Source organism: Octopus sinensis, linkage group LG19, assembly GCF_006345805.1.
Source record: "Octopus sinensis linkage group LG19, ASM634580v1, whole genome shotgun sequence".
Classification (NCBI taxonomy): Eukaryota; Metazoa; Mollusca; class Cephalopoda; order Octopoda; family Octopodidae; genus Octopus; species Octopus sinensis.
In genome coordinates this window covers 52,606,642-52,633,098 of record NC_043015.1, presented here as the reverse complement: position 1 = coordinate 52,633,098, position 26,457 = coordinate 52,606,642, and the positions used below count along the sequence as shown (strand labels likewise).

The following is a 26,457-nucleotide window of genomic DNA, read 5'->3' as shown; positions in this document are numbered from 1 at the left end:
TTCAGAGGCGGGGAGAGAGCAATAGGTGGTTATATAAACAGCAACAATACCAGCAGTTCCCAGAAACTGCTGTTTGCACAGTGCCACCTGTTGCAGCTCAGGGGATAGCAGAATAAATAGCTTCATCTTCATTACCAGGAGCCAGCAACCAAGAAGCTGGTGATATCTCTCTCTCACTCTTTCTCTCTCTCTCTCTCAGTAGTACCAGCCCATCATCTTGTGATGATAGGAAGGAAAATATTTAATATGGAGAAGTATAGCAAACTGTCTAGGACAGCATAAAAATATTAGGGAGAAAATAATTATGGAAAGTGATTCTAGGTCCAAGACAAGCAAGATCCTTGAAGAGAACCCCACCTCCCTCTGGGAAACCATGAAATTCACAGTTCTTCAAAATTTCAATGTAGACGAATGGGGATAGCAATGTCCTGGTTGATGAGAAGCTTAGGTTGTATTTTGTGGAATGCTTAAATGATAGACAGTACCAAGTCTATCAAGAACTATATGGAAACTATCCAGAGGTTGTTACAGGATTCCAGCTTAGTCCAATACTGAGAGTATACACAAGAACTCTTGGGAGTCCCAGGTTCTATTGCCAGGAGTGAAAAGTGTTTGAGGTCATGGATACCTTGAATCACTGTTGGTGACAGGTTCTCAACTCTGTGTGTGTCTGTTTGTCTGTCTGTGTGTGCACATGTAATTTTTTCTTTCTTTTTTATTGATTGGTGGGGTTGGGGAAAAACAGCTGCTATTTCATATCATAACATCTCATTCAGTAATCCATCTAGTTCTTATGTGTTTTTTTAAGACAGGAAAGGTCACAAACTTTATATATCATTCCTTTATAGCATTCAGAATACACACACACACATGCAGTATGCTAGCTGACAAAGCATGGTTGGTTGACCTGCTAGAGAGTGTAGCTAAATCTCACTGAAAACTTTCCTCTTAAGATATTATGGTAAAAGAAAGGACATGTTGGATATTGTAGTTTGAGATACTATGTCTGATAAGGTGGGGATAATCCTAGCAGTAATGCCATTAGTTTATAGGCTGACCCAGAGTTTAACAAGATACCTGTTATATACTATTATCTTACTTATCTTTTAACAGACCAGTTTTTTACTCAGGAAAAACATTTTCATGTTAGACTGAAAGTGTCACTTAATGAATTTTTTATCAAGGTCTTCACATTTCATTTCACCCCCCTCTCTCTCTCTCTCTCTCTCTCTCTCTCCTCTCTCTCTCTCTCTCTCTCATACTTTAATGAATTTCCAATACAAGGTTGTTTTGTCAATAAAATGGGAAAAGGTGAGAGTGTTTTTTTGGCCACCCACCACCACTTCCTTTAAGCCGCCCTAAGATTATCACAGTCTCTGTCATAGTATTTCACCGCTCACTTTCAACTAATCATTGCTATTTTACCACTACATGCCAGTGAAAGTGCTTCTACTTAGCTGCTCAACTTACTAGAAATAGCAACCAAATCTCTTTCAAATTACACCCTGCCATCTTAGTAAACAATGTGTGTGTTGGGTAATGCCCTGATTTCCATATATATATAAGGAAAAACACTGGAAGGAAAACAGACAGGATGATCACAGTTGGAATGCTATTTGATTATAGGTGTTTGATCAAGATTGACATAGGGTTAAACAGTACCACTACTACCACCAGGACCAGCATTACTTCACCAACACTACATTCATTGCCACCACTCCTTCAGCTCATTACTATATATTCACTACTACTATGACAACTACGACCACCACCACCACCAATTAATGCCCCCTCCTTCCTATTCAGGTTGCAATTAATATTCCATGAGTTGCTAGCCACATGCATGCATGCATGATTGAGAACTTCCTGTTTTCATAACACTGACATTAAACCTTTTAAACTTTTGGGCATGTTTATGTATAAACTATACTGCAGTGTGTGTGTGTGTGTGTGTGTGTGTGTGTGTGTCATTTTACACTCTCTGCTCTTTTATAACTGGATGTCAGGAGTTTTCAAGAGTTCTATTCACCCCCCCCCCCCCGGCCTCACTTCTCTCTTGCAGAGTCTCTTGCTGTTGTTACTCTCCTCCTGCTCACCACCCAGACCTCCCACTGCTTCATGCTGTCTGAACCTCACCTACCCCTATTGGACTGTTTACTTGTTATTGTTGTTTAACCCCAGATCAACTCGGTTCGCACAGAACTATCTATGATTCAAAGCATTCCAGACATAACCACCCTGCCTTTTTCCTTAAATACATGCAGTTGAGGACCACATTATTTCAATGTAGGCTTAGATTCTAAGATAGTGGCTGTGTGATTTGAAGGAGGTTTGGCTTCTTTTTCTAGTAGGTCAAACTACCACCAAAAGACTCCATGGAGAGTTAGACTGATAGTTTGTTGCTTATAACTTAGCTGTTAGTGAACCGAGACATCAGCATTTAGTACTTCTTAAATTGGTTGGAACCAAGATTGCCTTTTTGTTGAAACACACGCACACACACACATTCTGGCTCTCAAGGAACTGGCATTATAAGACAACTCCAAGAATTTCCTCTGAAAATGTTTATTATGTTTATACTTACCATAGCAGTGGGTAATAAATTCCACTGAGAGCTGCTTTTACAGATTCCTTTCACTGTATCAGAATGTAGACATGAAAAAACAAACAAAAATATTCTCTACTATTGTAATACTTTCAACCCAAGATTAGAGCTTTAACATAGTCACTCTACCAGCATGAAATAACACTCAAATTCTCCTTCAAATCATTCACCTTACCTGTCTTAAAAAGATAGAACTCATTAATGTAGTCCTGCATAGAATGGGTCTGACTAAGAAACATCACTATTAGAAAGAATGCCGTTGCTAGAAATATAAACTAAATTTCCCTCGAATCATATGTTAAATGTTTTCTAAGAGGAAAGATAAATTGAATAGTGCCGTTCTTAGTCGAATGTCTTTATAAACTTTGCTTTAATATCCTGTGACCTGGAGCTAAATATCATCATCATCATCATCACTATTTTTACATCAGCATTTCCTTGTTTGTATGTGTTGGAGTGAACTTTTTGAGCTAATGTTGTACAGTTGTATGCCCCTCCTGGTGCCTAAAACCCCTTTAGATGTTTATTATGGCATCTGCAGACATCTTGTACCTATTCTAAACATTGGGATACATGTTTCATTGCACCAAAAAGAGCATCTCTGTATGGTTACCCAATCTGCTAGAAATAACATCCACATGTACTGTTTTTAAAAAAAAGCAGAAGTCATTTTAGATAATGTAGTCTTATGTGACCCCAAAAGAGATGTGAGGTTATCATTTGATACATCTTTCATCAGATGGTTATTTGCTCAATTGAACTTGGCACTAGAAACAACAACAGAACATTATCAGAAGTGCCTTTATATGGACTGTTGCTGTACATGTTAGTGATAGCCAACAGATCTCCTTCAAACACATAACCTGCCATCTAAAGAAAAGAAAGGACATAATGAGTAATGTAACCCTGAATGAATTGTGGGATTATACCAACAGTAATAACATACCTTTGATCATAGCTCTATTGGTTGTGGGCTGTCCGGATCTGGACAGCAGCCACAGTAACTATTATAAATTGTGTATGATGTGTTTCCATACATTAGCTGAAATTAGAAGTTTTATGTATTGTAACTCATGTAAGGACATCACTAGTGTTCTCGTGTGTGTGTGTATACAGACACACATTGTACTTGTATATATTTGTTGTTATGAGTCATTGGCCCACGCAGTCATATATATTACACGTTGTATGAGCTAGAGCATCACTAGATTATCTACATGTGTTCCATCAACAATTCTGTAAATGTTCTCATATTTTACCATAAAAGATAGGACACCGCCCTCTTCTTGTTTTGGTAAACTAATTTTTTTCTTATGTATCTTTAAATAGTCCAGTGCATTGACACATATACGCACACCCAACTATGCATGTGTGTATATGGGAAAAAATATATATATACATACATACATACACACACACATACACACATATAGGTTTAAGTCACTTACGTAGCTTCAATGTTAATAAATATACACAGTGTGTATGTGGTAAATCCTGTTAACATAGGTGCTAATGTTTCTGGTAAAGAATTTGGGTGGCCTACATTTTTTTGGTTTATGGTAGTGGTATCTAAGTTGTTTAATGGAGCAGGAGGGTCTTGGCACTTTTGTTTGTAGTGGAATAGGTTTGTGAAGATAGTTGCTATAATACTAATAATTTTTGTTCTAGTTTAAGCACATGGTCAATAATTCTAATGAGGTTTAAGATGAACCCTAACAATTATGCCAGCTCTCTGCCTTTTAATAATAATAATAATCATTTAACGTCCACTTTCCATGCTGGCATGGGTTGGACGGTTTGACTGTAGTCTGGAGAGCCAGATACTGCACCAGGCTCCAATCTGATTTAACAATGTTTCTACAGCTGGATGCCCTTCCTATCACCAACCACTTCAAGAGTGAATTGGTGCTTTTTATGTGTTACTGGCACAGAAGCCAGTCAGGCGGGCCTGGCATCGATAATATTAATAATAATAATAATGATAATAACAATGAATTGCATCAGATTATAGAATATTTGAGTTATTATAAAAAGAACATTGTACTAAATGATATAATTTGCTAACAAAGCTTTTCCTAATAACCAAGTAGACATATGACCTCAGTGTATTACACCTATCAGATATTGATTGAAACCAGGACAGATATATAAGGCTGGAGTTGGCCAGCTGTTGTGGTTTGAGACCAGAATAGTAAGAGCAAGCGCAGTAACATTAATAACAACAACAATAAACAAAGTTACAACAAAACCAAGTTGTTATAACTGTAACAGTAACAACAAACCATAACGTCGACAACAACTACAACATTACTGAAAGTAGGTACTGTTACACTTGAAAAACATCTGTGCTGGCTCTAACCACTATTTTGTACCATAATGTTGATGGTAAAAATGATAATGGTGGTGGTAATGAAGGTGGTGATTGTGGTGTTGTCAGTGGCAATGATGGTTACGTGCTCTGAATAATAGTTGTGTGCCAAAGAACTGTTTGCTCTTCTTGACTGCATACCTGAGAGAGAGAGAGAGAACAGTGAGGAAAGAAAGTCAAAATTGGTTTTGTTGTTTTCATTTGGTCTTTAGGTTTTACACAATGGAGCACATCACTGATACACAAACAGAAACAAATGCACACACTTACACCTAGAAGCTGAAACACACACACACATCTAATGACTACGCAATACTGCTGCCCTAACTGAATGTTTCACTCCTTTTTTTTTATTTTTTATTTTTCATTCTTCAATTACATCAGACATTTGCCGCACAAATACACCAAACTACTCGGCAATGTTTCCCAGCCTGTAAGCTATTAAAATGGTTTCTGATGTGCGAGTACACACACGTGCAAGTGTGACTGTGTCTTTAAGAAGTTTACTTCCCAGCCACAATGCTTTTTGGTTCAGCCCCCCCCCCCCATCTAGCATTTTGAGCAAGTGTCTTCTGGTGTATCCCTGGGCCTCCAAAACCTTGTGAGTGGACTTGCTGGACAGAAACTCAAAGAAATCTTTCATATAAACATATAAATATATTTTGATATTTAGCTGAAGCAACAGAGTGATTCAAAGGCTTAGTGTTTCATGTGTCAACACATATATATATACATTGTACATACATACACACACACACACACACACACACACACATGGCATCCATGCTAGTGGCACATAAAAAGCACTGTTTGTATGTTTGGCATCATGGAGGCTGTGATGTCAAGCTGAGTGAGATTGTAGTTGTGGATGATGCCAGTGTTGTGTAGCTGGCCCTTTAAAAGCACCCTTCAGTTGTTGGGCTATATACTGTGCATGTGAAGACCTGTTGAACCAAGTGAAATTGTAGCCAATGACGTCTGAGTAGCACCTGTGCTGGCGACATATAAAAAGCACCATTTGAGCATTGGGCCTCATAGGGGCAGTGACTTCAAACTGAGTGAGATCATAGTCTTGGCCGATGCCAGTGTTGCATAGCTGGTTTGTTAAAAGCACCCTTCAATCATTGTGCGATATGCTGTGCTTGTGATGACCTATTGAACTGAGTGAAATTGTAGTCATGACCGATGCTAGTGCCATCTGACTGGCACTGGTGTCAGTGGCATGTGAAAAGCATCAATTGAGCGTTGGGTTTTGTGGACAGACGACCAAGACAATTGGCACTATACCATATTTGTGTCGACCTGTCAAGCCAAGTGAGACCATAGTCAATGGCACCTGTGGTGGTGGCGGCACGTAGAAAACGCCCACTACACTCTGAGTGGTTGGCATTAGGAACGGCATCCAGCAGTAGAAATCTTGCCTAATCAGATTAGAACCTGATGCAGCCCCACTGGCTTGCCAATTTTCAGCCAAACCATCCTACCCAGCATGGAAAGCCGGCGTTAAACAATGATGATATATATGTATGTATATATATGTGTGTGTGTGTGTGTGTGTGTGTGTATATATATATATACATACACACACTTATATACATATATATATATATACACACACACACTTATATACATATATATATATATACACACACACACTTATATACATATATATATATATATACACACACACATATATATATATATACATACACACACACATATATACATATACACACACATATATATATATACATACACACATATATACACACACATATGCACAGTCATATATATATATATATATATATATATATAGACATACACACACACACGCACAATGTATTTGTGTGGCTCCTTGTCTTGATCTCTTACTCATGCGATAGTTGTAAACAGACATCAGTGTGTATATGTTAAACGTGAATATGTATAATAAATATGTGTGTGTGTGTGGAAGTGAACTTCTTACCACACAACTGTGCCTACAGCTATTTACATACATAAACACAAGTACACACACACACACACATATAATGTATGTATTAAGGAAAATAATTACATTGGAAATTGCATAGGTTTCCTTCCTGTTCCATCATTAGACTTTCATTTCATTTTCATCTTTCATTTGTTGCTGGACTAACCATCACCCTACCTTTAACCCCCACATACACACACTTACATGCATTCAGCATTTCATACTTTGCTCTTTTTCTTCTTCCTCGCTTTCTCCCACCGAATTCTTCTGAACATGTCTGACAAACCAACTGTACAGTTTCCTTAATTACTACATGGTTGTGCCTTCTTTTATTATCTTGTTATCTAATTTTGTCTTAATTAACCCCATGTTCTCATTATTACATTGTAAAAAAAGGTGGGGGAGATAAATAAAAAACAAAACAAAAGCTCATCTAAATCCCCCTCATCCCCCTCCCCACATACGTCTTATACATCATTACATCCTTATCTCTGATTACCGTACTACCACCCTTGCTTCCACTGCTACCCATACATTAATTCTTTATTAATCTTATTGCTATGCTACCTCTTTATCTTTATCTCATTTTCTATCCATTCATGCCTTTATTCATTAATATCATCATCGTCGTCTCCCCCATCATCATGTATTTATTTTGTTAATACTGTTTTGTTTTTTTGTATATTTAAATATATCTCTTTCCTCTGAAATGTCCTTTTTCTATCAAAAATATTTAGGAAGAACTAGCTTCCATTTTATGTGTGTGTGTGTCTGTAAAGTGGTTGGCATTAGGAAGGGTATCTAGCTGTAGAAATCATGCCAATGCAGACACTAAAGCTCAGTACAACTCTGTGGTTCATCAGTTGCTGTTGAACCGGCCAACCCATGATAAGGAGATGTTCAATAATGATGATGATGATACACGCATGCATACATGTGTGTGTGTGTGTATGTATATATATGTAATATGTTTGTATGTAGTGTAGTAAGAAAGTTGCAGATGAGAAATGCAGAGTAATAATTTCAGAAGAACCAGATTCCATTTTAATTACTTCACTCTACTTTGTGTCAGGTCATGTTTCTCTCCACACTTTCTCTCACATGTTTATCAATTTCTTATATATCTATATATGTGTCTGTGCACAGACTGTGTGTGTGTGTACTTTTAGTATACATACATATGTTGGTGTTGTATTCACTTTCGTGAATTCTTCTTTTTATTGTTATTATGTAAGGTCGCAAGCACCAGTCAAAATTCTTAGTGGCATTTCATCCATTTTTACATTCTGGGTTCAAATTCTGCCAAGGTTGATTTTGCCATTCATCTTTTCGGGGTCAATAATACAAGTACCTGTTGCATACTGGGGTTGATGTAACTGACTTGCTTCCTTCCTTGCATTTGTCTCAAAATTTGAAACCCTTATTTTTATTATTATTAGCACATAGGGCATATTGCTTGTGGTATTTTCCCCAACTCTTTACATTCATCCTTTTGGGGTCAATGACATGAGTATCAATTTAGTATTTGGATCGATGTAATCAACTTGTTCCTTTCCCTAATTTTAGGATTTGTGTCAATAGTAGAAAGGATTATTATTATTATTGAGTGAGAGAGCAGCACCATCAAAGTGATACTGGGGTAAAAATTTAGGAAGCCCAATATACCCATCATAACTACCCATCTGATAAGGGTGCAACAGACACATGCATCACAATCATATGTGCTCGACATGGTGGTATTATTATTATTATTATTATTATTATTAATATCATTGTTGTTGTTGTTGTTGTTGTTAGTAGAAAGAATTATTATTATTTTGTTGCATTTTTACTAATTGTGTTTTGTTTTCTTTTTTTTTTCTTCTTTACTCTCCAGGGCAAATGTCAGAGGAAAGATCCTCCTTGCAAGTATCTTCATCCACCTCAACATCTGAGGGAACAGTTACTTCAAAATGGTCGAAACAACTTAATTATTAAAAACCTCCAGTTGCAGGCTGCACAGGCTGCTGCAGCTGGGCTACAACCACTGGTGCCTGGAATGATTCCAACAGTCGTAAGTATTAATGAAATTTCTTCTCTTCATTTCTCTCTCTCACTCTCTGTCTTTTTTTTTTCACCTTTATCTTTAAAATTCTATTTTAGATTTTCTTTATAGATAAACCTATCCAATCTCAATTAAACCTGTCTATCTCTCTCTTTCTCTTCTCTTGGTGTTGGTCCCAGCCAAGTAAAATTAAACCAAAAACTCCCTTTACCATTCACACCTTGTATCACAAAAAAAAAAAAAGGAAACAGTAAAAGCCATGCCAAGGAGTTTTCTTTTTTTTCTTTCTTTTAATGCTAATATATTCAAATGTTTTTCTTCCTTGCAACATAACATACTTCCTCGTTTGTCTTCTTGCTTATTTCTTCTATCAGCTATAGAATGTTTTTTTCTTTTTTGCATATTTTTGCATATTTATTTATCTACTTACTTGCCATACATATATTTTATAATCTTCTTTACTCTGATATTCATTGTTAGTGACAGTGTAAAAAAAAATCGTTATACCCAAAAAGATAAAAGAAAAAAAAATTAGTAAAAGAAAAGTTAATATATGAAATAAAATAAAAATGATATTTTTTTCAAGAAAATTCTTTGAATCATTTTCTACAAAAGTTTCTCTTAAAATTTGTACCCATTTACTCATTTCTTTATTAGCATTATCTATGTATGCAAATATGTGTGTGTCTGTACATCTGTTTGTCTATAGGGATATATATATATGTATGTATGTATGTATGAATAATATACATACATATATATTCATACACACACATGCTCACACTCACATTTCATATATATATATATATATATATATATATATATATGTGTGTGTGTGTGTATATGAATAGATGCATATAAACATAAGCATATGTGTGTGTGTGTGTATATATATATGTATTGCACACAAACACATATAGATAATTTTTTTTATCCTGTTTTGTTTTTTAAATTCAAATAGCTATATAATATAGCTAATAAAATATTTAAATTCTTTTAATAAAAAGCGAGTAACTGAATGGTATTTTTGAAATTTAAAAGATGAAGATGTAAAACAAAATAATTTAGTTTTTTGGCTAATCTTTGATGATGTTTTATCCTTGGTCTTTTGATATACACTGTAGTTGACTTAGTTTCCCGTCTACTGACTGTTGTTTTTTAGCCTCTGGTTCGGCTCTGGTAAGATGGACATCAAAGATGTCCCAACATTGACCATCCGATCTCTTTTGTAGATATAGTATTATTTAATGGAGATTCAGCTGCTGTTTCTGGCAGATTCAGTGACCACATGTATTCCCTCATTGCTTCTATTCATGCAGTTGTGTTGCTGCTTAGATTCTGGTCAATTTTTGATAGTCATTCCAGTTATGGCCACCCCCTACTTCATTCAAACAGTGTATCTAGGACTATAATAATCCTAATGGCACTTCCTTTTTAAGACAGTTGGATGTCATTTAAGGGAGATTTGACTGCTATTTTTAGCAGGTTGTAAGTCTGCTTAGTTTCCATTGATTTGTTGCATGTATTGTGTGTATGTGTGTCAATCAGGAGGGACAGAGCTATTGACTCCTATGTTTATTTTCATTTGTTTTGCTTTCTTTTACTCTTTAATGTTGACTGATAAAGTAAGGTCGTAATATCCACAATGCATCTTTTGTGCCATGGAAAAGCTAGACCTGGACTTTCTGGGTGCAGCTTGACAACAATGCTGGAAAGCTACAAAAAAAAAAATCTAGTCAACACTGAGAAGAATTATCTTTTTTTTTTTCATAGGTTTATTATTGTTTTTTTTTCTGGCAAAGTTCCAAGTTTTATTGTTTTTCTTTTTCTTCTTTTCATTTTATGAAGCCCCCCCCCCCATTCATTTTCCCTACAGTATCTCTTGTTCTGTTTTCTTTTCTTTTTTTTTTTACTTTTTTCCATTTTCCTCCATGTCAATCAGCTTTTTCATTTCTATTAGAAAATGGTTAGGTCAGCTCAGGGAGAGGTTTGGCGTATTTGTGTGTGTGACAAGGTTTGGATGGTTGGCTTCACTAAAGAGTTAGAGGATTGTCTTGGGCGAATGATAGACTTATTTGAAATAGTAAATCCTGTGATGAAGTTTCAGCTATGCAACAATCATCTTACCCCACAAAAAAAAAGCTTACTGGTATGTGTGTGGGGAGGAGAGTGTATGTATATGCATATACACACACTAACACACACACACACAAACACACACACACACACATATATATTAGGAGTGGCTATAGGCACATGGTTCTGGGTTCAGTCCCACTGCGTGGCATCTTGGGCAAGTGTCTTCTACAATAACTTCAGGCTGACCAAAGCTTTGTGAGTGGATTCAACAGACGGAAACTGAAAGAAGTCTGTTTATATATGCATATATATTTGTGTGCATGTCTGTGTTCCTCCACCCCTCACCCACCCACCATCGCTTGGTATGTTGGTGTGTTGACGTACCCGCATTAGGCTTACAAAGAATAAGTTCTGGGATCCAGTCATTAGATTAAAGGCAGCGCTCCAGCATGGCTGCAGTCAAATAACCGAAACAAGTAAAAGAACAAAAGAACATATATACTGGTAAGTTTAGAGCTCCACATAGAATATCTTCATCCAGTCTACTTCCAGTAAAGAGGTTAGGGTTACTACAGTAGTCAATGATATCAACGGTTATGATATTCAGAGCAAATGTAGGGAAGAGTATGATGAACACAAAGGAACAAACGGCATAAACTGCATCTTGTGTTTTATCATATTTTTTTTTGTAAAGTGTGTATGTGGAGCAATGTCTGTCTATCTATACATTACATATTCTTGTGTGTGTATGTATATATATATTTATTTATGTATATATATATATATATATATATATATAAGATGTATGTGTATGTATATCTTATACAATTATGCCTCTGTAGCTAGAGTTTTCATTGTACTTTTAGTGTTCACTGTCATTCATGTTGTTCACCTCTTCACCTAAGGTTTCCTCGCTAACCATCTGCTCTGAGATTAAGTTTGGTACCATGCACTTTTAACCAGCAATAATACTGCTACTATTTTGGTCTCTACTATGTAATATTAGTTGTAGTAATAAAGGTTCTTGTTTTGTATGCTTATTAGTTTCGTTTTTGACATTGATCTATTTTTCTTTCTTCATTTTGATGTTGTTGTCAATGACGATAACGATGATGGCAATAATCATCGTATGTTCATTTCATTTACTTGCATTACTTCACTTTATTTACTCATTCATGTAAATTCCTTTCCTTTCTCGTCTTCATTTTGAGTAATTTCTTTCTTTTCAGCATTCTTCCTTTTTTTTTTCTCCCCTTCTTTCTTCCATGTTTTTTTTTTTCTGACTTCTGTATCAGTTGTTGATTTGTTTGGCCTGTTGGTTCTTTCAAGTGTCTCGAGAAACTATCTTGGTTATTCTATAACAGTGCATCCTATACACTTGTATATGTTCGTCTAATTAGCTTCTTAAATTAGAATTAAGGAGTGATAGTGACAAACATAAAGTGAGAGAGAGAGAAAAAAAAATAACACACACACACACATGTGGGGAGACGGTACAACAAACAAGGATATAGCCATAGAGGGAGAGAGGAAGTAGTGAAGAAAGAAAAGCCAAAAGCTAGTGTTATTGAAGTGTGTGTGGAGGTGACCAGTGAGGTTATGTGTGCTCTGTTGCATAGCTCAAGACCTCTGAGTATGAACTCATGAACTATGAGTAGGCATAGAAGTGTCTGTCGTGTTAATTATATGATCAAGAGTGTTTTTCTCACTTGTGTGTAATTTGATTCAAAAGTCTGCATTAAATCAGATATATGTATCATTTCGTCATTCACACACACACACGTGTATAATATACATATATATATATATATATATATATATATATATATATATGCCTATGTAGATATAAGGCACTTCAAAGCTACATAAGTTTTTGCTCAAGTTCCTGTATACAGCATCTTGAGCAAATCTTTTCTAACAACTATATATATATATATATATATATATATATATATATAGGGAGAGTTTACGAAAAAAACAAAAGACGAAGACAGGTGGTGTACAAAACAAAAACAGATGTATTAGTATAACGCTCAGGAATAGAAAGTCTGTTACGTTTCGAGCTACACTCTTCTATAGAAAGGGACACAGAAAAAACAAGGAGAGAATATATATATATTATATATATATTTACACACACATATATATATATATATATATATTATTTACACACACACATATATATATATATATATATATATATATATTTATTTATGTACTTGTTTCTGGCATTTGACTGTGACAGTGTTAAAACTTAATCTTGAAAGATTCTAGTCAAACAAATCAACCCCAGTATTTATTTTTAGACTGTTCCATTCTCTCTCTCTTTTATGCTCAACACCTGATTTACATGGCCATTAGTGGTGATAACCACATGCATAATTTTTATTTCCTTAATTTGCTCTTTAGTTAGTCTGGAGTTCTTATATTATATGCATTAGGTGGGTCCACACCATTCAGCAATTGATTCAATTGATTGACCAACCAAATTATCTACTCCTAGATTAGGATGTAAGTAATGAAGCGTTGTCTGGAAACGTGCACAAATAATTAATTTCCAGGTAGATTCGGTGTGACACTGGCTTTGATAAGGCTGTACTTTCTAGATTACTATTACAACCCACCTAACAAGCTGATGTGATATTATTTGTGGATCTATTTGCTCACCTTTCAAGAGTTTGCCCTGTTGACAAGGATATAAATTTTTTGTGTTTTTCACTGCAGTTTCTGTCTGCTTTTGCAGACATTTGCATTTTTGATGTTTTGTTGCTGCTTAGCATTGGCTAAAAATTCCATCCTGTTTGTTGACTCGTGATCTTTGATCTACTCAGCAATTCTGGCTCATTTAGCAAACACAGTGTTTCAGCTGTGTCTCTCTTCTTTAACAGTTTGCTGAAATATTTTGAGATTCTTGTATGCACTAATTTAACTTTTTTTTTTTTTTGAAGTATGAATGCCACCTCGTCTTCTGTTAAATCTTTATAAAGGGCTTTTAAAAAAATCCATAGGACATTTTTGTTCGTGTGTTTTTGCTTTATATTATTTTGTTTTACATACAGATTCTTAATCCTGTCAAGTTGTATTAACATATATAATGAAATTTTATTTTTTACACATACACATATGCACACACATAGTTGTGTGTGTGTGTGTGTATTTTAGCTAAATATATTTTTGTGTTTGGCTTACATACATATATATATATGCAATATTTATTGCATATTCATTATGTATGTACAACTCCGTGTGTGTGTGTGTGTTTTTCCATATTTGTATTCCAATCTAAATCTTCGAATATGTCTTGAGAATATATTTTTAAAAGTAGAACAACTTCAACCCAAGAATAAATTTTATAAAAAAAAAATAATAAAAAGTCAATAGAGAAAACCAGAAATTATATTAGTGTTTAAACATGAAAACATACAAATAAATTATTGTAAATACATTTACTCACATATGTCTATATACTTCTATATATGTATATATACATTCATGAAACTTGCAGCTTGCTGCCTCTCCATTTTATTTGCTTCTCTTCATTTTATGGCTCTATACATGCTTGCATATATATATATATATATATATATATATTTGTGTGTGTGTGCGTGTATGTTTGTACAGTTGACAGTGCTTGTATGCGTATATATTTGTGTGTGTGTATGTGCATATATGAATACATATATGCACATATGTACAGATATATTTATATGTATATATTCATATACATATATAACACTCATACATCTGTAAGGTATATATTTATAAGTACGTATGTATGCATGCATATATGTATGAATGTAAGTAAGTATATGTATGTTTTGTTTATCTAATTGCTATTTTAACAAAATTCCTTTGTTTCATCCACTGCATGTTATGACCCAGGCAAGTTTGAATTATGGAAAGGTAGTGTATATTCCTCTCCCCTTTCATTAATGGTTGTAGTTATTAACAATTCACTCCCTTTATCTCTCTTCCTCTCTCTCTCTCTCTCTCTCTCTCTCTCTGTCTTCTGCGCTCTCTCTCTCTCTTTCCTTCTCTCACTCTCTCTTCTTCCCTCTTGCTCTCTTTCTCCCACAATTTCATAACTTTTGTTCAGCTTTCACTTGCATGCTTCTTGCTAAAAACAAACCAACTAATAGAAGTAATATATATATTTTAAAAAATTAATATTAATAAGTAATTAGTGTTTGTTTGTTGTTATCTATATGTTTGTGTGGATTAATTGGAGTTCAGGAAACTTTTGTAAATTTCTCTTTTTTGTTCAAATTATTTTTTCTTGTATTTCATATATTTGTATAAATGTGTGAGTGTCAGTAAATTATTAGATGTTTGTAATTGAAAGTATTCTGTGATTATCTTTTTTATTTATATCCTATCCTTCCCTTCAACCCACTCTGAAAATATACAATCAAGCAAAAAATATATATGGAAGGAGAATCCATACTTGTTTTTCCTGTGAATATATATAAATATATATCAACATTTAATGTCTGTTTTCCATGCTGGCATGGTCTGGACAATGTGGCAGTATTTGGCCACCCACGTGGCTACACTAGGTTCCTGTATCAGATTTGGCATGGTTTCTACTGTTGGATATCCATCCTAATGCCAACAACTTTATAGTGTATATGGAGTGTATTCTTCATGCCATCAGCTCTAGTGAGGTTGCCAAATAACAAACACACACACACGCAGATACATATATGAGACCATCTTTTAACCTTTTATCCTATTTTATGTTTTTCTTTGGTGCCCTCCCCTTGGTTTGGTCCCTTTAGCCGTCTCTATCATATACTTACACCATATCAATCTACTCTCTTCTCATTTCATCATGTTCCACTTCTCCATAACGTTTCCCTTCTCTTTCAGGTTCATTTATTAAAGATACTGTTATGATCACTGGAGATAATCAATTTAGAAACAAATGGCATTGATCCTTTATTTTCCAAACTACTATAAACACATTGCAATAGCATGGGTTCTCAGTGACCAAGAGCTGACACATTTGGTTCCCTGCACTTTATAAGTTCAAATTCTGTTTGGATTAACTTAGCTGCCATTCTTCAGGTTTTGATAAAATAAGTAAACTCTTAGGGCTGATTTAATTGACTTTTCCCTTTTCTACCAATTTCCACCAGACTTATGCCTTTGTTAGAAATCATTATAAATGGCCTGGTAATTTGGTAGTTCCTTACTGCATTTCTTTCAGCTCTTTACATTCTGAGTTCGAATCCCATGAAGGCCAGCTTTGAAGTCCATAAAGTATTAGTTTAATATTTAGGTCAGTTAGACTGACTAGACTCCCTACTCTCTAAGCTACTGACTGTCTGCCAACATAAGGCATGATTATTAAGGTGGTGAGCTGACAGAATTGTTAGCACCCTGGGCAAGATGCTTAGCGACATTCTGTCTGCCTTTACATATTCTGAATTCAAATGCCACCGAAAATGACTTTACTATTCATCATTTTGGGGTTGATAAAATAAGTACCAGTTGAGCACTGAGGGTCGATGTAATTGCTGGCCTTGTGCCAAAATTTGGAATCATTATCATCATTATTATTATTATTATTATTATTATTATTGTGTAGTATATTGTGGAATTTTTAGAGTGCGAGACAAAATGGCATTGTAAATGGGAAGTGTATGACCATCCTTAGCAAACCACACAAACCTTACCTAACCAAACTTTGGAACTTTAAAAATAGATATACTTCTTTAAAGAATTGTTATGGTATGTGTGTGTGAGGGTGGTGTGGGGGTTTCATTTTTACTGAAGCAGAAGAGGTGGGGTGGCAGTGAGGGATTGTTGCTTGTGGTTAATTAACCTAATTTCTGAAGGGAGAATTAAGTTAAAAACAAATGTTGCTATTAGTGTGGGAAGTAATAATCATAATAAGATGACAACGATGATGATGATGATATAAAAATGAATAAGAATATTAAAAAAGTATACACTACAAAATCTCCACCCCATTATCCCAGAACCAAAAAACAGATGGGCCAAGTTTGGTAAAAAAAAATTTTTTTTTTTAGAAGGGAGGGGCTTTTTAAAACTTGTTTCTTTGACACACAATCTTAAAGACTGCTTTTTACAAAAATTAAAAATGCAAGCAAAAAACAATCTGGGCTTGTTTGTTAGGCTATGATGGTGGTTGTTGTGATATTAAAAATCCTTCACCATCTCTGACACTCTCCCACAATAGGTCTGCTTGATCCTACCATCCTTGAAAGAAATTAGGGTCATTTTTTGCTGCTGAAATGTAAGTTTTCTTTCATTTTGTTTCCATCTATTTGTCTTGTTTGGCTTAAAATGGGTCTATGATGGTTTCAAATTTTGGCACAAGACCAACAATTTGGGAGTTGGGGATAGTCAATTACATCAACCCCAGTGCTCAACTAGTACTTATTTAATCATCCCAGAAAGCACGAAAGGCTAAATTGACCTTTGTAGAATTTGAACTCAGAACATAAATGTTGCAAAGCATTTTATCCAGCCTGCTAACAATATAGTAGCCGCACCAGGTCCTATGGTCTGTTTTGGCATGGTTTCTATAGCTGGATGCTGTTCTTAACATCAACCACTTTACTGAGTGCTTTTCACATGGCACCACTGCAAGTACTTTTTACATAGGTGTTAATTTTATGAGGATCTTAATTTCAGTTGGAGGAGAAGGCCAGGTATCAGTTACAATTGATCCTTTTCCATGACCATTCTTGATTTTTTTTTTTTTTTTTTCAAAGCACATCCAAGCGTGATTGTTGCCAGGGCCATGGATTGGCTCCTGTGCCAGTAGCATGTAAAAAGCACCATTCAAGCGTGATCATTGCCAGTGTTGCCTTACTGGCACGTGAAAAACAACATTCAAGCGTGGTTGTTGCCAGTGCCCCTGGACTGGCTCTCGTGCAGGTAGCACATAAAAACCACCTTTTGAGCATGGTCATTGCCAGAACCACCTGACTGGCCTTCATGCTGGTGGCACATAAATGTACCCACTACACTCTTGGAATGGTTGGCATTAAGAAGGGCATCCAGCTGTAGAAACTTTGCCAGATCAGATTGAGCCTGGTGCAACCTTCTGGCTCACCAGTCCTTAGTCAAACCGTCAAACCCATGCCAGCATGGAAAACGGACGTTAAACAAGGATGATGATGGAAGAAAGTTCATGCATGCCACTGATTTACATTTCCTACCTCCCCACTGACACAAGAACAACAGCAATGATGATGATGATGTGAATATGTTGTTTTCTCTCATCAAAGTATTGATTTATAACATAATAATATTAAAATTAATGTTAATAATACCGATTTTTGATGACGATGATGATGATCATGATAATTGATCTTTTCTAGACTTTCATTATAAATCTGATCAATAAGAATAATGATAATAATAATAATATAATAATAATAATAATATTATTATTAATAATAGCAGTAATAATAATTGCTCCCTTTACTTCATCTTTTCTTTCATTTCCTCAAATTAGTTTCTTGGGTCTCTTCACTTTCTTACTTTCTGCATGTCTCTGTCTGTGTGTCTCTGCCTTTCCCTCCATACTTTTATTATACCCCACACTGTCTCTTTCATAATGATGATGATGATATGATGTTGATGATGATAATAATGATGATGAAGGAAAAACAAGGTAGGGTTGGCTGGAAAAATACACCTTGATTGGATAATCAATTATGTATAACTCTTGGTCATTAATGGGCAGATGGTATGTGTGTGTGTGTGTGTGCGCACATGTAACAAAGAGAGAAAGAGCAAATGGATGTTTGTGTGTACAGACATCTTTGCTTGTGCGTATATGTGTTTGCATATATTCATGCATATATTCATAAGCATGTGTGTGTGTAATGTAGTTGAGAATTAGCAGATCTGTTAGAGCATCAGGCAAAATGTTACATAGTATTTGTTCTGACTTTGTGTGTTCAACTCCAGCCAAAGTCACATTTGCCTTTCGTCCTTTTAGTGGGCATTTTGGATATTGTTCTTACGATGAAGATGATGACAATGTCACTGGTGAAAAATAAAGAAAAACCATTGGAAGGCCTCTTTGGCTCTAAATAACAACAACTAAGCTAGAATGTAACATACCACATAACTTCTTCCATTTCTATCCATTCATCTGTTGAAGATAAGTTTGGTACTAAGTATTCTGGTGGTGTATGTGTGGAGTATGTGGTTAAATGTCTTGTAGTAGTTTGTTCCCTCACAGTTCTTTCATGACACTGATATCATGTTTCCACACTGTTTTACTTGACCTCCCATCACCCTCATTTCTTCCACTTATCCTGTTTTTTGTTCAGATTCTTGGGTTATTTACTAACATCTTAAATACTTTCATTGCAAACCAAGAAGCTATGTCACAGCACTGTTGCTTGATTTATGACAAATACCACCAACCAAATTCCATGGAAACTCTACTGCCTCTTTGTCTTAAAAACCTATACAGAAAAGGGCGCATCTTATAATTTAATTCTTGCAAAAGACTAGATGGTCATTATTGGAGTGCGTTTGGTTACAGATCTGCTGTACCATGATTGATTGGTGGTGAGGTATACATTGTTGTGTAACTTGTTAGAAATAGCAACCAAATGTCCCTCAACTCACATCACACATTATCATTTAAAATTTAAAAAATGAGAAATAGGCTACATACATTAAATGGGTGTTAATCAAATAACAACAACAACAACCATTATCAGTACTGATATAACCATGTTGTTTATACCACCACTACCACTTAGCCCCTGTCTAGGCCTCCTGAACCTTTTCTTTCATTCTTTCTATTGTTCCCCTATTATGAGATATATTCTATGGAAACCAAGTATGATAGAAACACAGAAACTGTTGTCTCACTGAAGTTATGGCAGATAAAAACGTTCTCTTCTTTGTCTGCCTACAAGACATGGGCTTGTGAGAGTGCTTGTGCACTTCTTCTATTTATCTCTTGTGTTTGTGTGTATGTCTTCCATCCCTCTATAAATATCTCCCTCTTCTCTCCTGTCTACCATTCTCTCTCTATCACTCTTTCTCCCTTTCTGTCCTTCCCCCTTCTCTCTCTCTCTCCTCCATCTTAACCCATTGGATCCCATCCCCAAAAATGTTAAAATGAAAATGTAGATGATGTTGACAACATACACACATTCACATGTGCACAGGCACACACAAATTCACACTCACATAAACACACTGATGGTGGTGGGCATTTGTTTAATCTTCCCCTTTTTCTACTGTCTTTATAAACTGTCCCAGATTTCCAGGCTTGTTAAGGGTGTGTGGGTGAGAATGTGTGTATATATATATATATATATATATATATATATATATATATATATATATATATATATATATATGCATGTGTAATACCTATAGGCAATTTGGGTTGAAATTACATAACCTCATCATCTTTGTGTATGTGTGTTTATATATACATATGTGGATATATATAAACACACACTTATTAGCATATATATTTACATGCTGTGTATTGGTATGTATATACACACACACAATACACATAGAGGATGTTAACTTCAAACCAAATTGCCCATAGGTAATATGCTACATAGTTTACTGTCTTTGCTGTTGTTGTTTTTGTTGTTGATGGTGGTGGTGGTGGTGGTAGTGAGATACCAGCTATTGCTGTTGATGTAATGCTTCATTACCTACATGGCTCACAATTTCCTTAAAAAAAAATAATCCCCACCTTCCCTTTCTTGCACCCCATCTCCCGCCTTTCACTGCCCTCTTCCTCCACACCCTTTCTCTCTGAGCTCTCTCTCTCTTTTTCCATTCGTTTGGAGTTTTGAGATAGGAGAAAGTTGTACTGCCTGTCTGTTTGTGAGTCAGTTTAGATGTGTGTGTGTGTGTGTGAAGTTATGTCTAGTTGGGTGTGTTTGTGTCCCCTTATTTCTTTTCCATCTCTTCCTACTCCAGACATAACATTCCTAACATGTTGGTATTTGATATAGAAAGGGGGTAGGGCTGTAGTTAATTTACACTCTCTCCCTCCCTCCCTCTCTCTCTACATATACACACATGTATGTTCGTGTGTACATATATATCTATAAATGTGTATATTTGTCAGTACACAGTGGGCCATAAACATGTAACACACCATTTAAATATGTCTTATATTAAAACACCTGATGGACTTGCAGGAAGCATGCTTGCAGACATGCATACCACTAGTGCCATCATCATCACCATCGCATACAGCACTCCACTTCCTTCTCCATCACTACTTTTACTTGTCTGTGTGTGTGTGTGTGTGTGCATAGTTTTGGTTGTTTGGTTTAGAAGCTCACTTCTTAACTGCATGGTTCCTGGTTTGAACCCACTGCATGGCGCTTTGAAGAAGTGCTTCTTCTGAGGCATCGAATTGACCAGTACCATGCAAGTGGAATTAGGTCAATGGAAGCTATGTGGAAGCTACAGATCAAAAGAGTGTTGTATCACAATGTAGCCTCTCTATAATTAAACAGTTTGTATTGCTGTCTGTGTGTGTGTTCATGCCAATTTTTGTTGTTTATGATGGTTGTCTCTTCATGTCCTGTAGCTTTGTGATTCAGCAAATAGAGATTGACAAATATCAAGCTGAAAGAAGGACTGAGAGCTACATGGCTAACTCTTCACTTCCCTTACCAATCACATCATGTGAACCTCTCATGGTCTCTTGAGATGCTATGATTGGTAGTCAGATTCCTTTCAAGTCATATCCTGTCACCTTGAAATAATCATATAGTCTTAGGTTGGATGGTCATGGTTGCAAAAGTTTTGCTCATAAGTCTCGTAAGCTTGGGCAACTAAATAAATTATCAATGGTTCTGGAAATCTAAGCTTCCATTAAATTGAAATATAGAGATATACTCATATATTGGAGAATTAACAAGTTTTGGGGTTGGCCTTTTGTATCACTGTCACAGGCTTTTGAATGTCCTTCCCATACAATTTCCATCAACCCAATTTTATATCTAAGTTCTTGAGTCAGTTCGAGTCTGTGGTAGAATGGTAGAAAACATTTAGCCACATTTCTACAATGTAGCAAAACGAACTTCTTAATGACTGCACCTGTCTCCCTCCCTCTCTCTCTCTCTTTCATGCACACACACATGCACAGACACAAAGGCAAATTCTTGCCAAAGAATTAATTGGACGATAATTAACAAATAATCAATTCTACCAGTAAAAAATAGTGTTCCAAGTTCTGTTTTCAACTATGATTCTATCTGTTGTTGTTGCTGTTGTTTGATTTCTAATTAACATAATTAGCATAATGATTGCAAAATGCTCCTTCTCCTTATATGGTATTAGTGTTTTGTTGCCTTTACATTATTATTATTTTCATTGAAAGGCAGTGGATTGGCAGAGTTTGTTAGAACGTTAGACAAAATTCTCTTTACATTCTGAGTTCAAATTCCATGGAGGTCATTTTTGCCTTTGAATAGTTCACTATTTCATCTATAACACTAAATGCTTTTCAAAGAGGGCACTCAGTGACCTCAGGACACTGATATAAAATAATTCCTAACAAAGGTGCCGGGGTGGTTCTGTGGTAAGAAGCTTGCTTCCCAACCATATGGTTCTGGGTTCAGTCCATTGCGTGGCACCTTGGGCAATTGTCTTCTACTATTGTGTTGGGCCAATCAAAGCCTTGTGAGTGGATATAGTAGACGAAAATGGAAAGAAGCTCGTCTATATATATATACACACACACACACACATGTATGTATTTGTGTCTGTGTTTGCCCCACCTCCACCATCTCTTGACAACCAATGTTGGTATGTTTTTCTCCCAGTAACTTAGTGGTTTGGTGGAAGAGACCAATTGAATAACCACTAGGCTTACAAAGAATAAGTCCTGGGGTCAATTTGTTTGAATAAAAGGTGGTGCTCCAGCATGGCCACAGTCAAATGACTGAAAAAGGTATGATGCTCAAAGTTCAGTAAGAGGGGATTTGTTGTTAAGATTGATCCTCAGATTCATGGAAAGCAAAACTGGATTTGGAAGAACAAAAGGCAAAGTTGATTTTTGTAGGGTTAATGCTCAGTTGAAAGAGCTGGAAAAATTATTTTTGTGCACTTTAACAACACTCTAACAATTTTGCCACTAACCTTTTATTTTAATAATTTTTTCATGCATAAATTATACTTACATTCTAGCAAGGATAAATATTCTGCCAGACAAAAAGAATTAATCATTATTAACTTCATATTTATCATCATCTCTTCCACAAAAAAAAAAGAAAAACAAGGTAATTTTATCCGTTATTCTTTTTAATGGTTCTCATTATATCATAATCAGCAGCAGTGGGCATTGTTCTAATGAGAACTTCTCCAAGTTTGCATGGTCATACTTTTCTATGACCCTCACCTGAATCTAGACAAGATAATATTTCCACGTGCCCATTGTAGGGCAGACTGCCTCAACATGCTGTCATGAAGGATTGCAGACAAATGACACCATTTGTATCAATGGTGATTTTAAAAATATTTTCTAATTTTTTGCAGTCAGTGTTTGCATGCCAAGAGCTGGGGAAGACACACTCCGTCTCACACACATGCATACACACACACACATTCACTACGTTCCCACATAGTTCCTGCCTACCAGACTTCTCTCACAAGGTATTGCTCAACAGACTATTACAGTAGAGGATATCAGCCACAAGCTTACATACAGTGGCACTGAATCTTCAACCATATAGTTCTAGCTTGAAATTATTCATTACATAGCTATGCTTATGCCAGTTATATATAATACCCATATAAGTTTAGCTAATTTCTTTGAAATTATTATATTCCTCCTTATTAAGTATTTAGATTTTATATTTGTGTGCGCTTGTGTCTTTACACATGTTTTTATTTCCGTTTGTGTTCCATTTAATGTCCTTATCAGACGTTTTTTATTACATGATTGTGTATCAGTGTATGACTTATTACAGTGGGTGTATATAATGATTAAGTAATTCTAAATATATATTCTCGACTTGTTAATAAAAAATTGTCTATATATATATATATATATATATATATATATATATATATACGCACACACATACACTTAGAGCTTATTCAATAATTTATATGATTTAGCTGGTTCAAACCACCCTCTCTGCATGTGATGAGAAAATATATTGTACAAAATAAAATAGGGGAAGTTGGTGGGCAGAGAAAAAATTAGTGTGTAATATTTCATTTATATGTTGCAAGTTCAAATCAGTCAGTGGATGATGCAGGTTAATTTTTACCTATCATTATCCAGTCAAGAAGTGGAGTGAATGACAAACAGTCTATCTAATAACTATATGACCCAACAACCCCAAATTTACCCTCTGGTTTTCTAAATTAGAAATGATTGTTCTCCTCAAATTGAACCCTCTACCCCCCCCCCCAACTGGTTCTGTTTCTTTTTTTTTTTTCGTTTTGTTTTTCTCTCCAATCTTTCTTTTGTCATCTGTTATATTAATCAATGTTTCCGAACTCTGAATTCTACTCCACACAAACATGCCAATGTTTTTTTTTTTTTCCCCCGTTTTGTTTTGTTATTTAATTGTTGTTAAAGAATTCGTACTTGCATTTTATGCCCAACTCTGTTCGAAGTTTACTGTTGGTGTTGTTTTTAATATTTTTCTTATTTAATGTGTTTGCTTTTTTTTTTTTTTTTTTTCCCAAAAATATCCCTATTTTTTTTCTTCTCTTTTGCCATTTTACACTGAGTCACCAACATTTCTCTCACTCTCACTTTCTCTTCCAATTCACACTCATATGTTTTCATTTCTATTTCCAATTATTAATTCCTCACGTAATGATTTTATTTGTATATATATGTATGTATATGTGTGTGTCTACGTATATGTATGAAAAGGTATCGAAATGTATACAAATCTATATATGCATGATGTTTTCTTTTTTAATGTTACCATTTTTGTTATTCTCGTATAAAGTCCGTTTTTACATACATCACACTTGTAGTTATTGTGTAGCGCTTGTAATGAAAATGTGTGTTGAGGAGAGGGGTATATATATGTTTTTTTTTTCTTTTTGGTTTCAAGGAATTGAAAAATGCCATACCTAAATATCTTGTACACCCCATCAAATGCTCAATTGGATAATTACGACAACAACTACTACACATCTTTGTTAGTGTCAGAGGAAAGTTGGGAGGGTATCATTGAGTTTTGTTACAATACATGAGCCTTTTACTTTAAAATTGGTAGTCCTTGCCAACACACAACAGAGACATCCACACTGTCATGCATAAGCATATATAATAAAACTTTGCATTCGTACAAAATTTCTTTAACACACACACATGGTCATACATAATCAAACACATACATGCATACAAATAGATGTTGCCTGAAGATGGGGATGAGATACTCCAAGTCACTCATGCAGACTCAGCTTTGAATAATGTTATTCCACATCATCTAACAGTATTGAGTACTTTTATCGCTTCATTGCAATTCACGCCATGTGAAACCACCATGCAATATGTGTGTGTATATATCAGCATGTGTGTGTGTGTGTATGTGTAAATGTATGTATATAGAGAAATGTGTATAGCAGATGTAGTGTACCAATGGCTTTAGCTTTATAATGTATGTCAATGTTTTTTTTTACAATTAGCTAATATATTTAGTATAAATATTTTCATCACCATTTTTGTTTGTATGTTTGTTGTTTACCTTTTTTTCCATACTACTTGTTATGTACTCAATGCTATCTAACCATGTGCACTTGATTTTTAAAAAAATTTCCTGCCCTTCTGGAGCATTTTGGCCTGTTTATTTTTTAAAATTTGTTTGTTACACAACCATGCCTCCTTTAACTTCTGCCTCAGCTCTTTTCTCTTTTTTTTTCTAACATCTTTCTCTCTCTCTCCCTCCCTCTCCTTTTCCTTGTCCTCTTCTCTCCTTTTACATTCGCACACATACTATTTAAAATGTTCTGCCTCGTTCTTCATCTGAGAGTGGATGCTGGTTTACCATATATATATATATATATATAATAATCAGCAGAAGTCAGACATTCACTTTAGGGCCGAGAGTTTCATACATTGGCACTTGACAAACATTTAATAATTGGGCAATGCACAAAACTCTCGACCCTTGAGTCACTCTGTAATGTCTGCCGATTATTAATAAGAAAATACACTCATGATTTGAGTTCTACTCTTCCTGTTTGTATCACCAAACTCCATATATATATATATATATATATATATCAAATGGATGTGTTATAAAACTATTCCGCATATACAATAACAGCCATACCAACAATCCAACATACCTCCATCATCAGAGCCTCACAAATATCACTATGGTTTTGACACCTATATATATATGTATGCATACACACATCTTTCTACT

The 26,457-nt window shown here is 35.2% G+C and overlaps 1 protein-coding gene across 16 annotated transcripts in view; it reads left to right on the top strand.

The window, feature by feature from the left end:
* The window catches only part of LOC115222086 (muscleblind-like protein 1), a 357,773-nt gene that overhangs the window by 219,867 nt on the left and 111,449 nt on the right, over positions 1-26,457 (top strand). For 10 of the 16 annotated variants that reach the window (XM_036511148.1, XM_036511149.1, XM_036511150.1 and 7 more), the window contains 2 exons: positions 8,822-8,998; positions 14,939-14,971. In XM_036511148.1, coding sequence (XP_036367041.1) covers positions 8,822-8,998; positions 14,939-14,971 — 210 coding nt within the window. The remainder of the gene's footprint in view (positions 1-8,821; positions 8,999-14,938; positions 14,972-26,457) is intronic. The other 6 variants (XM_036511157.1, XM_036511153.1, XM_036511152.1 and 3 more) reach the window with 2 other exon arrangements.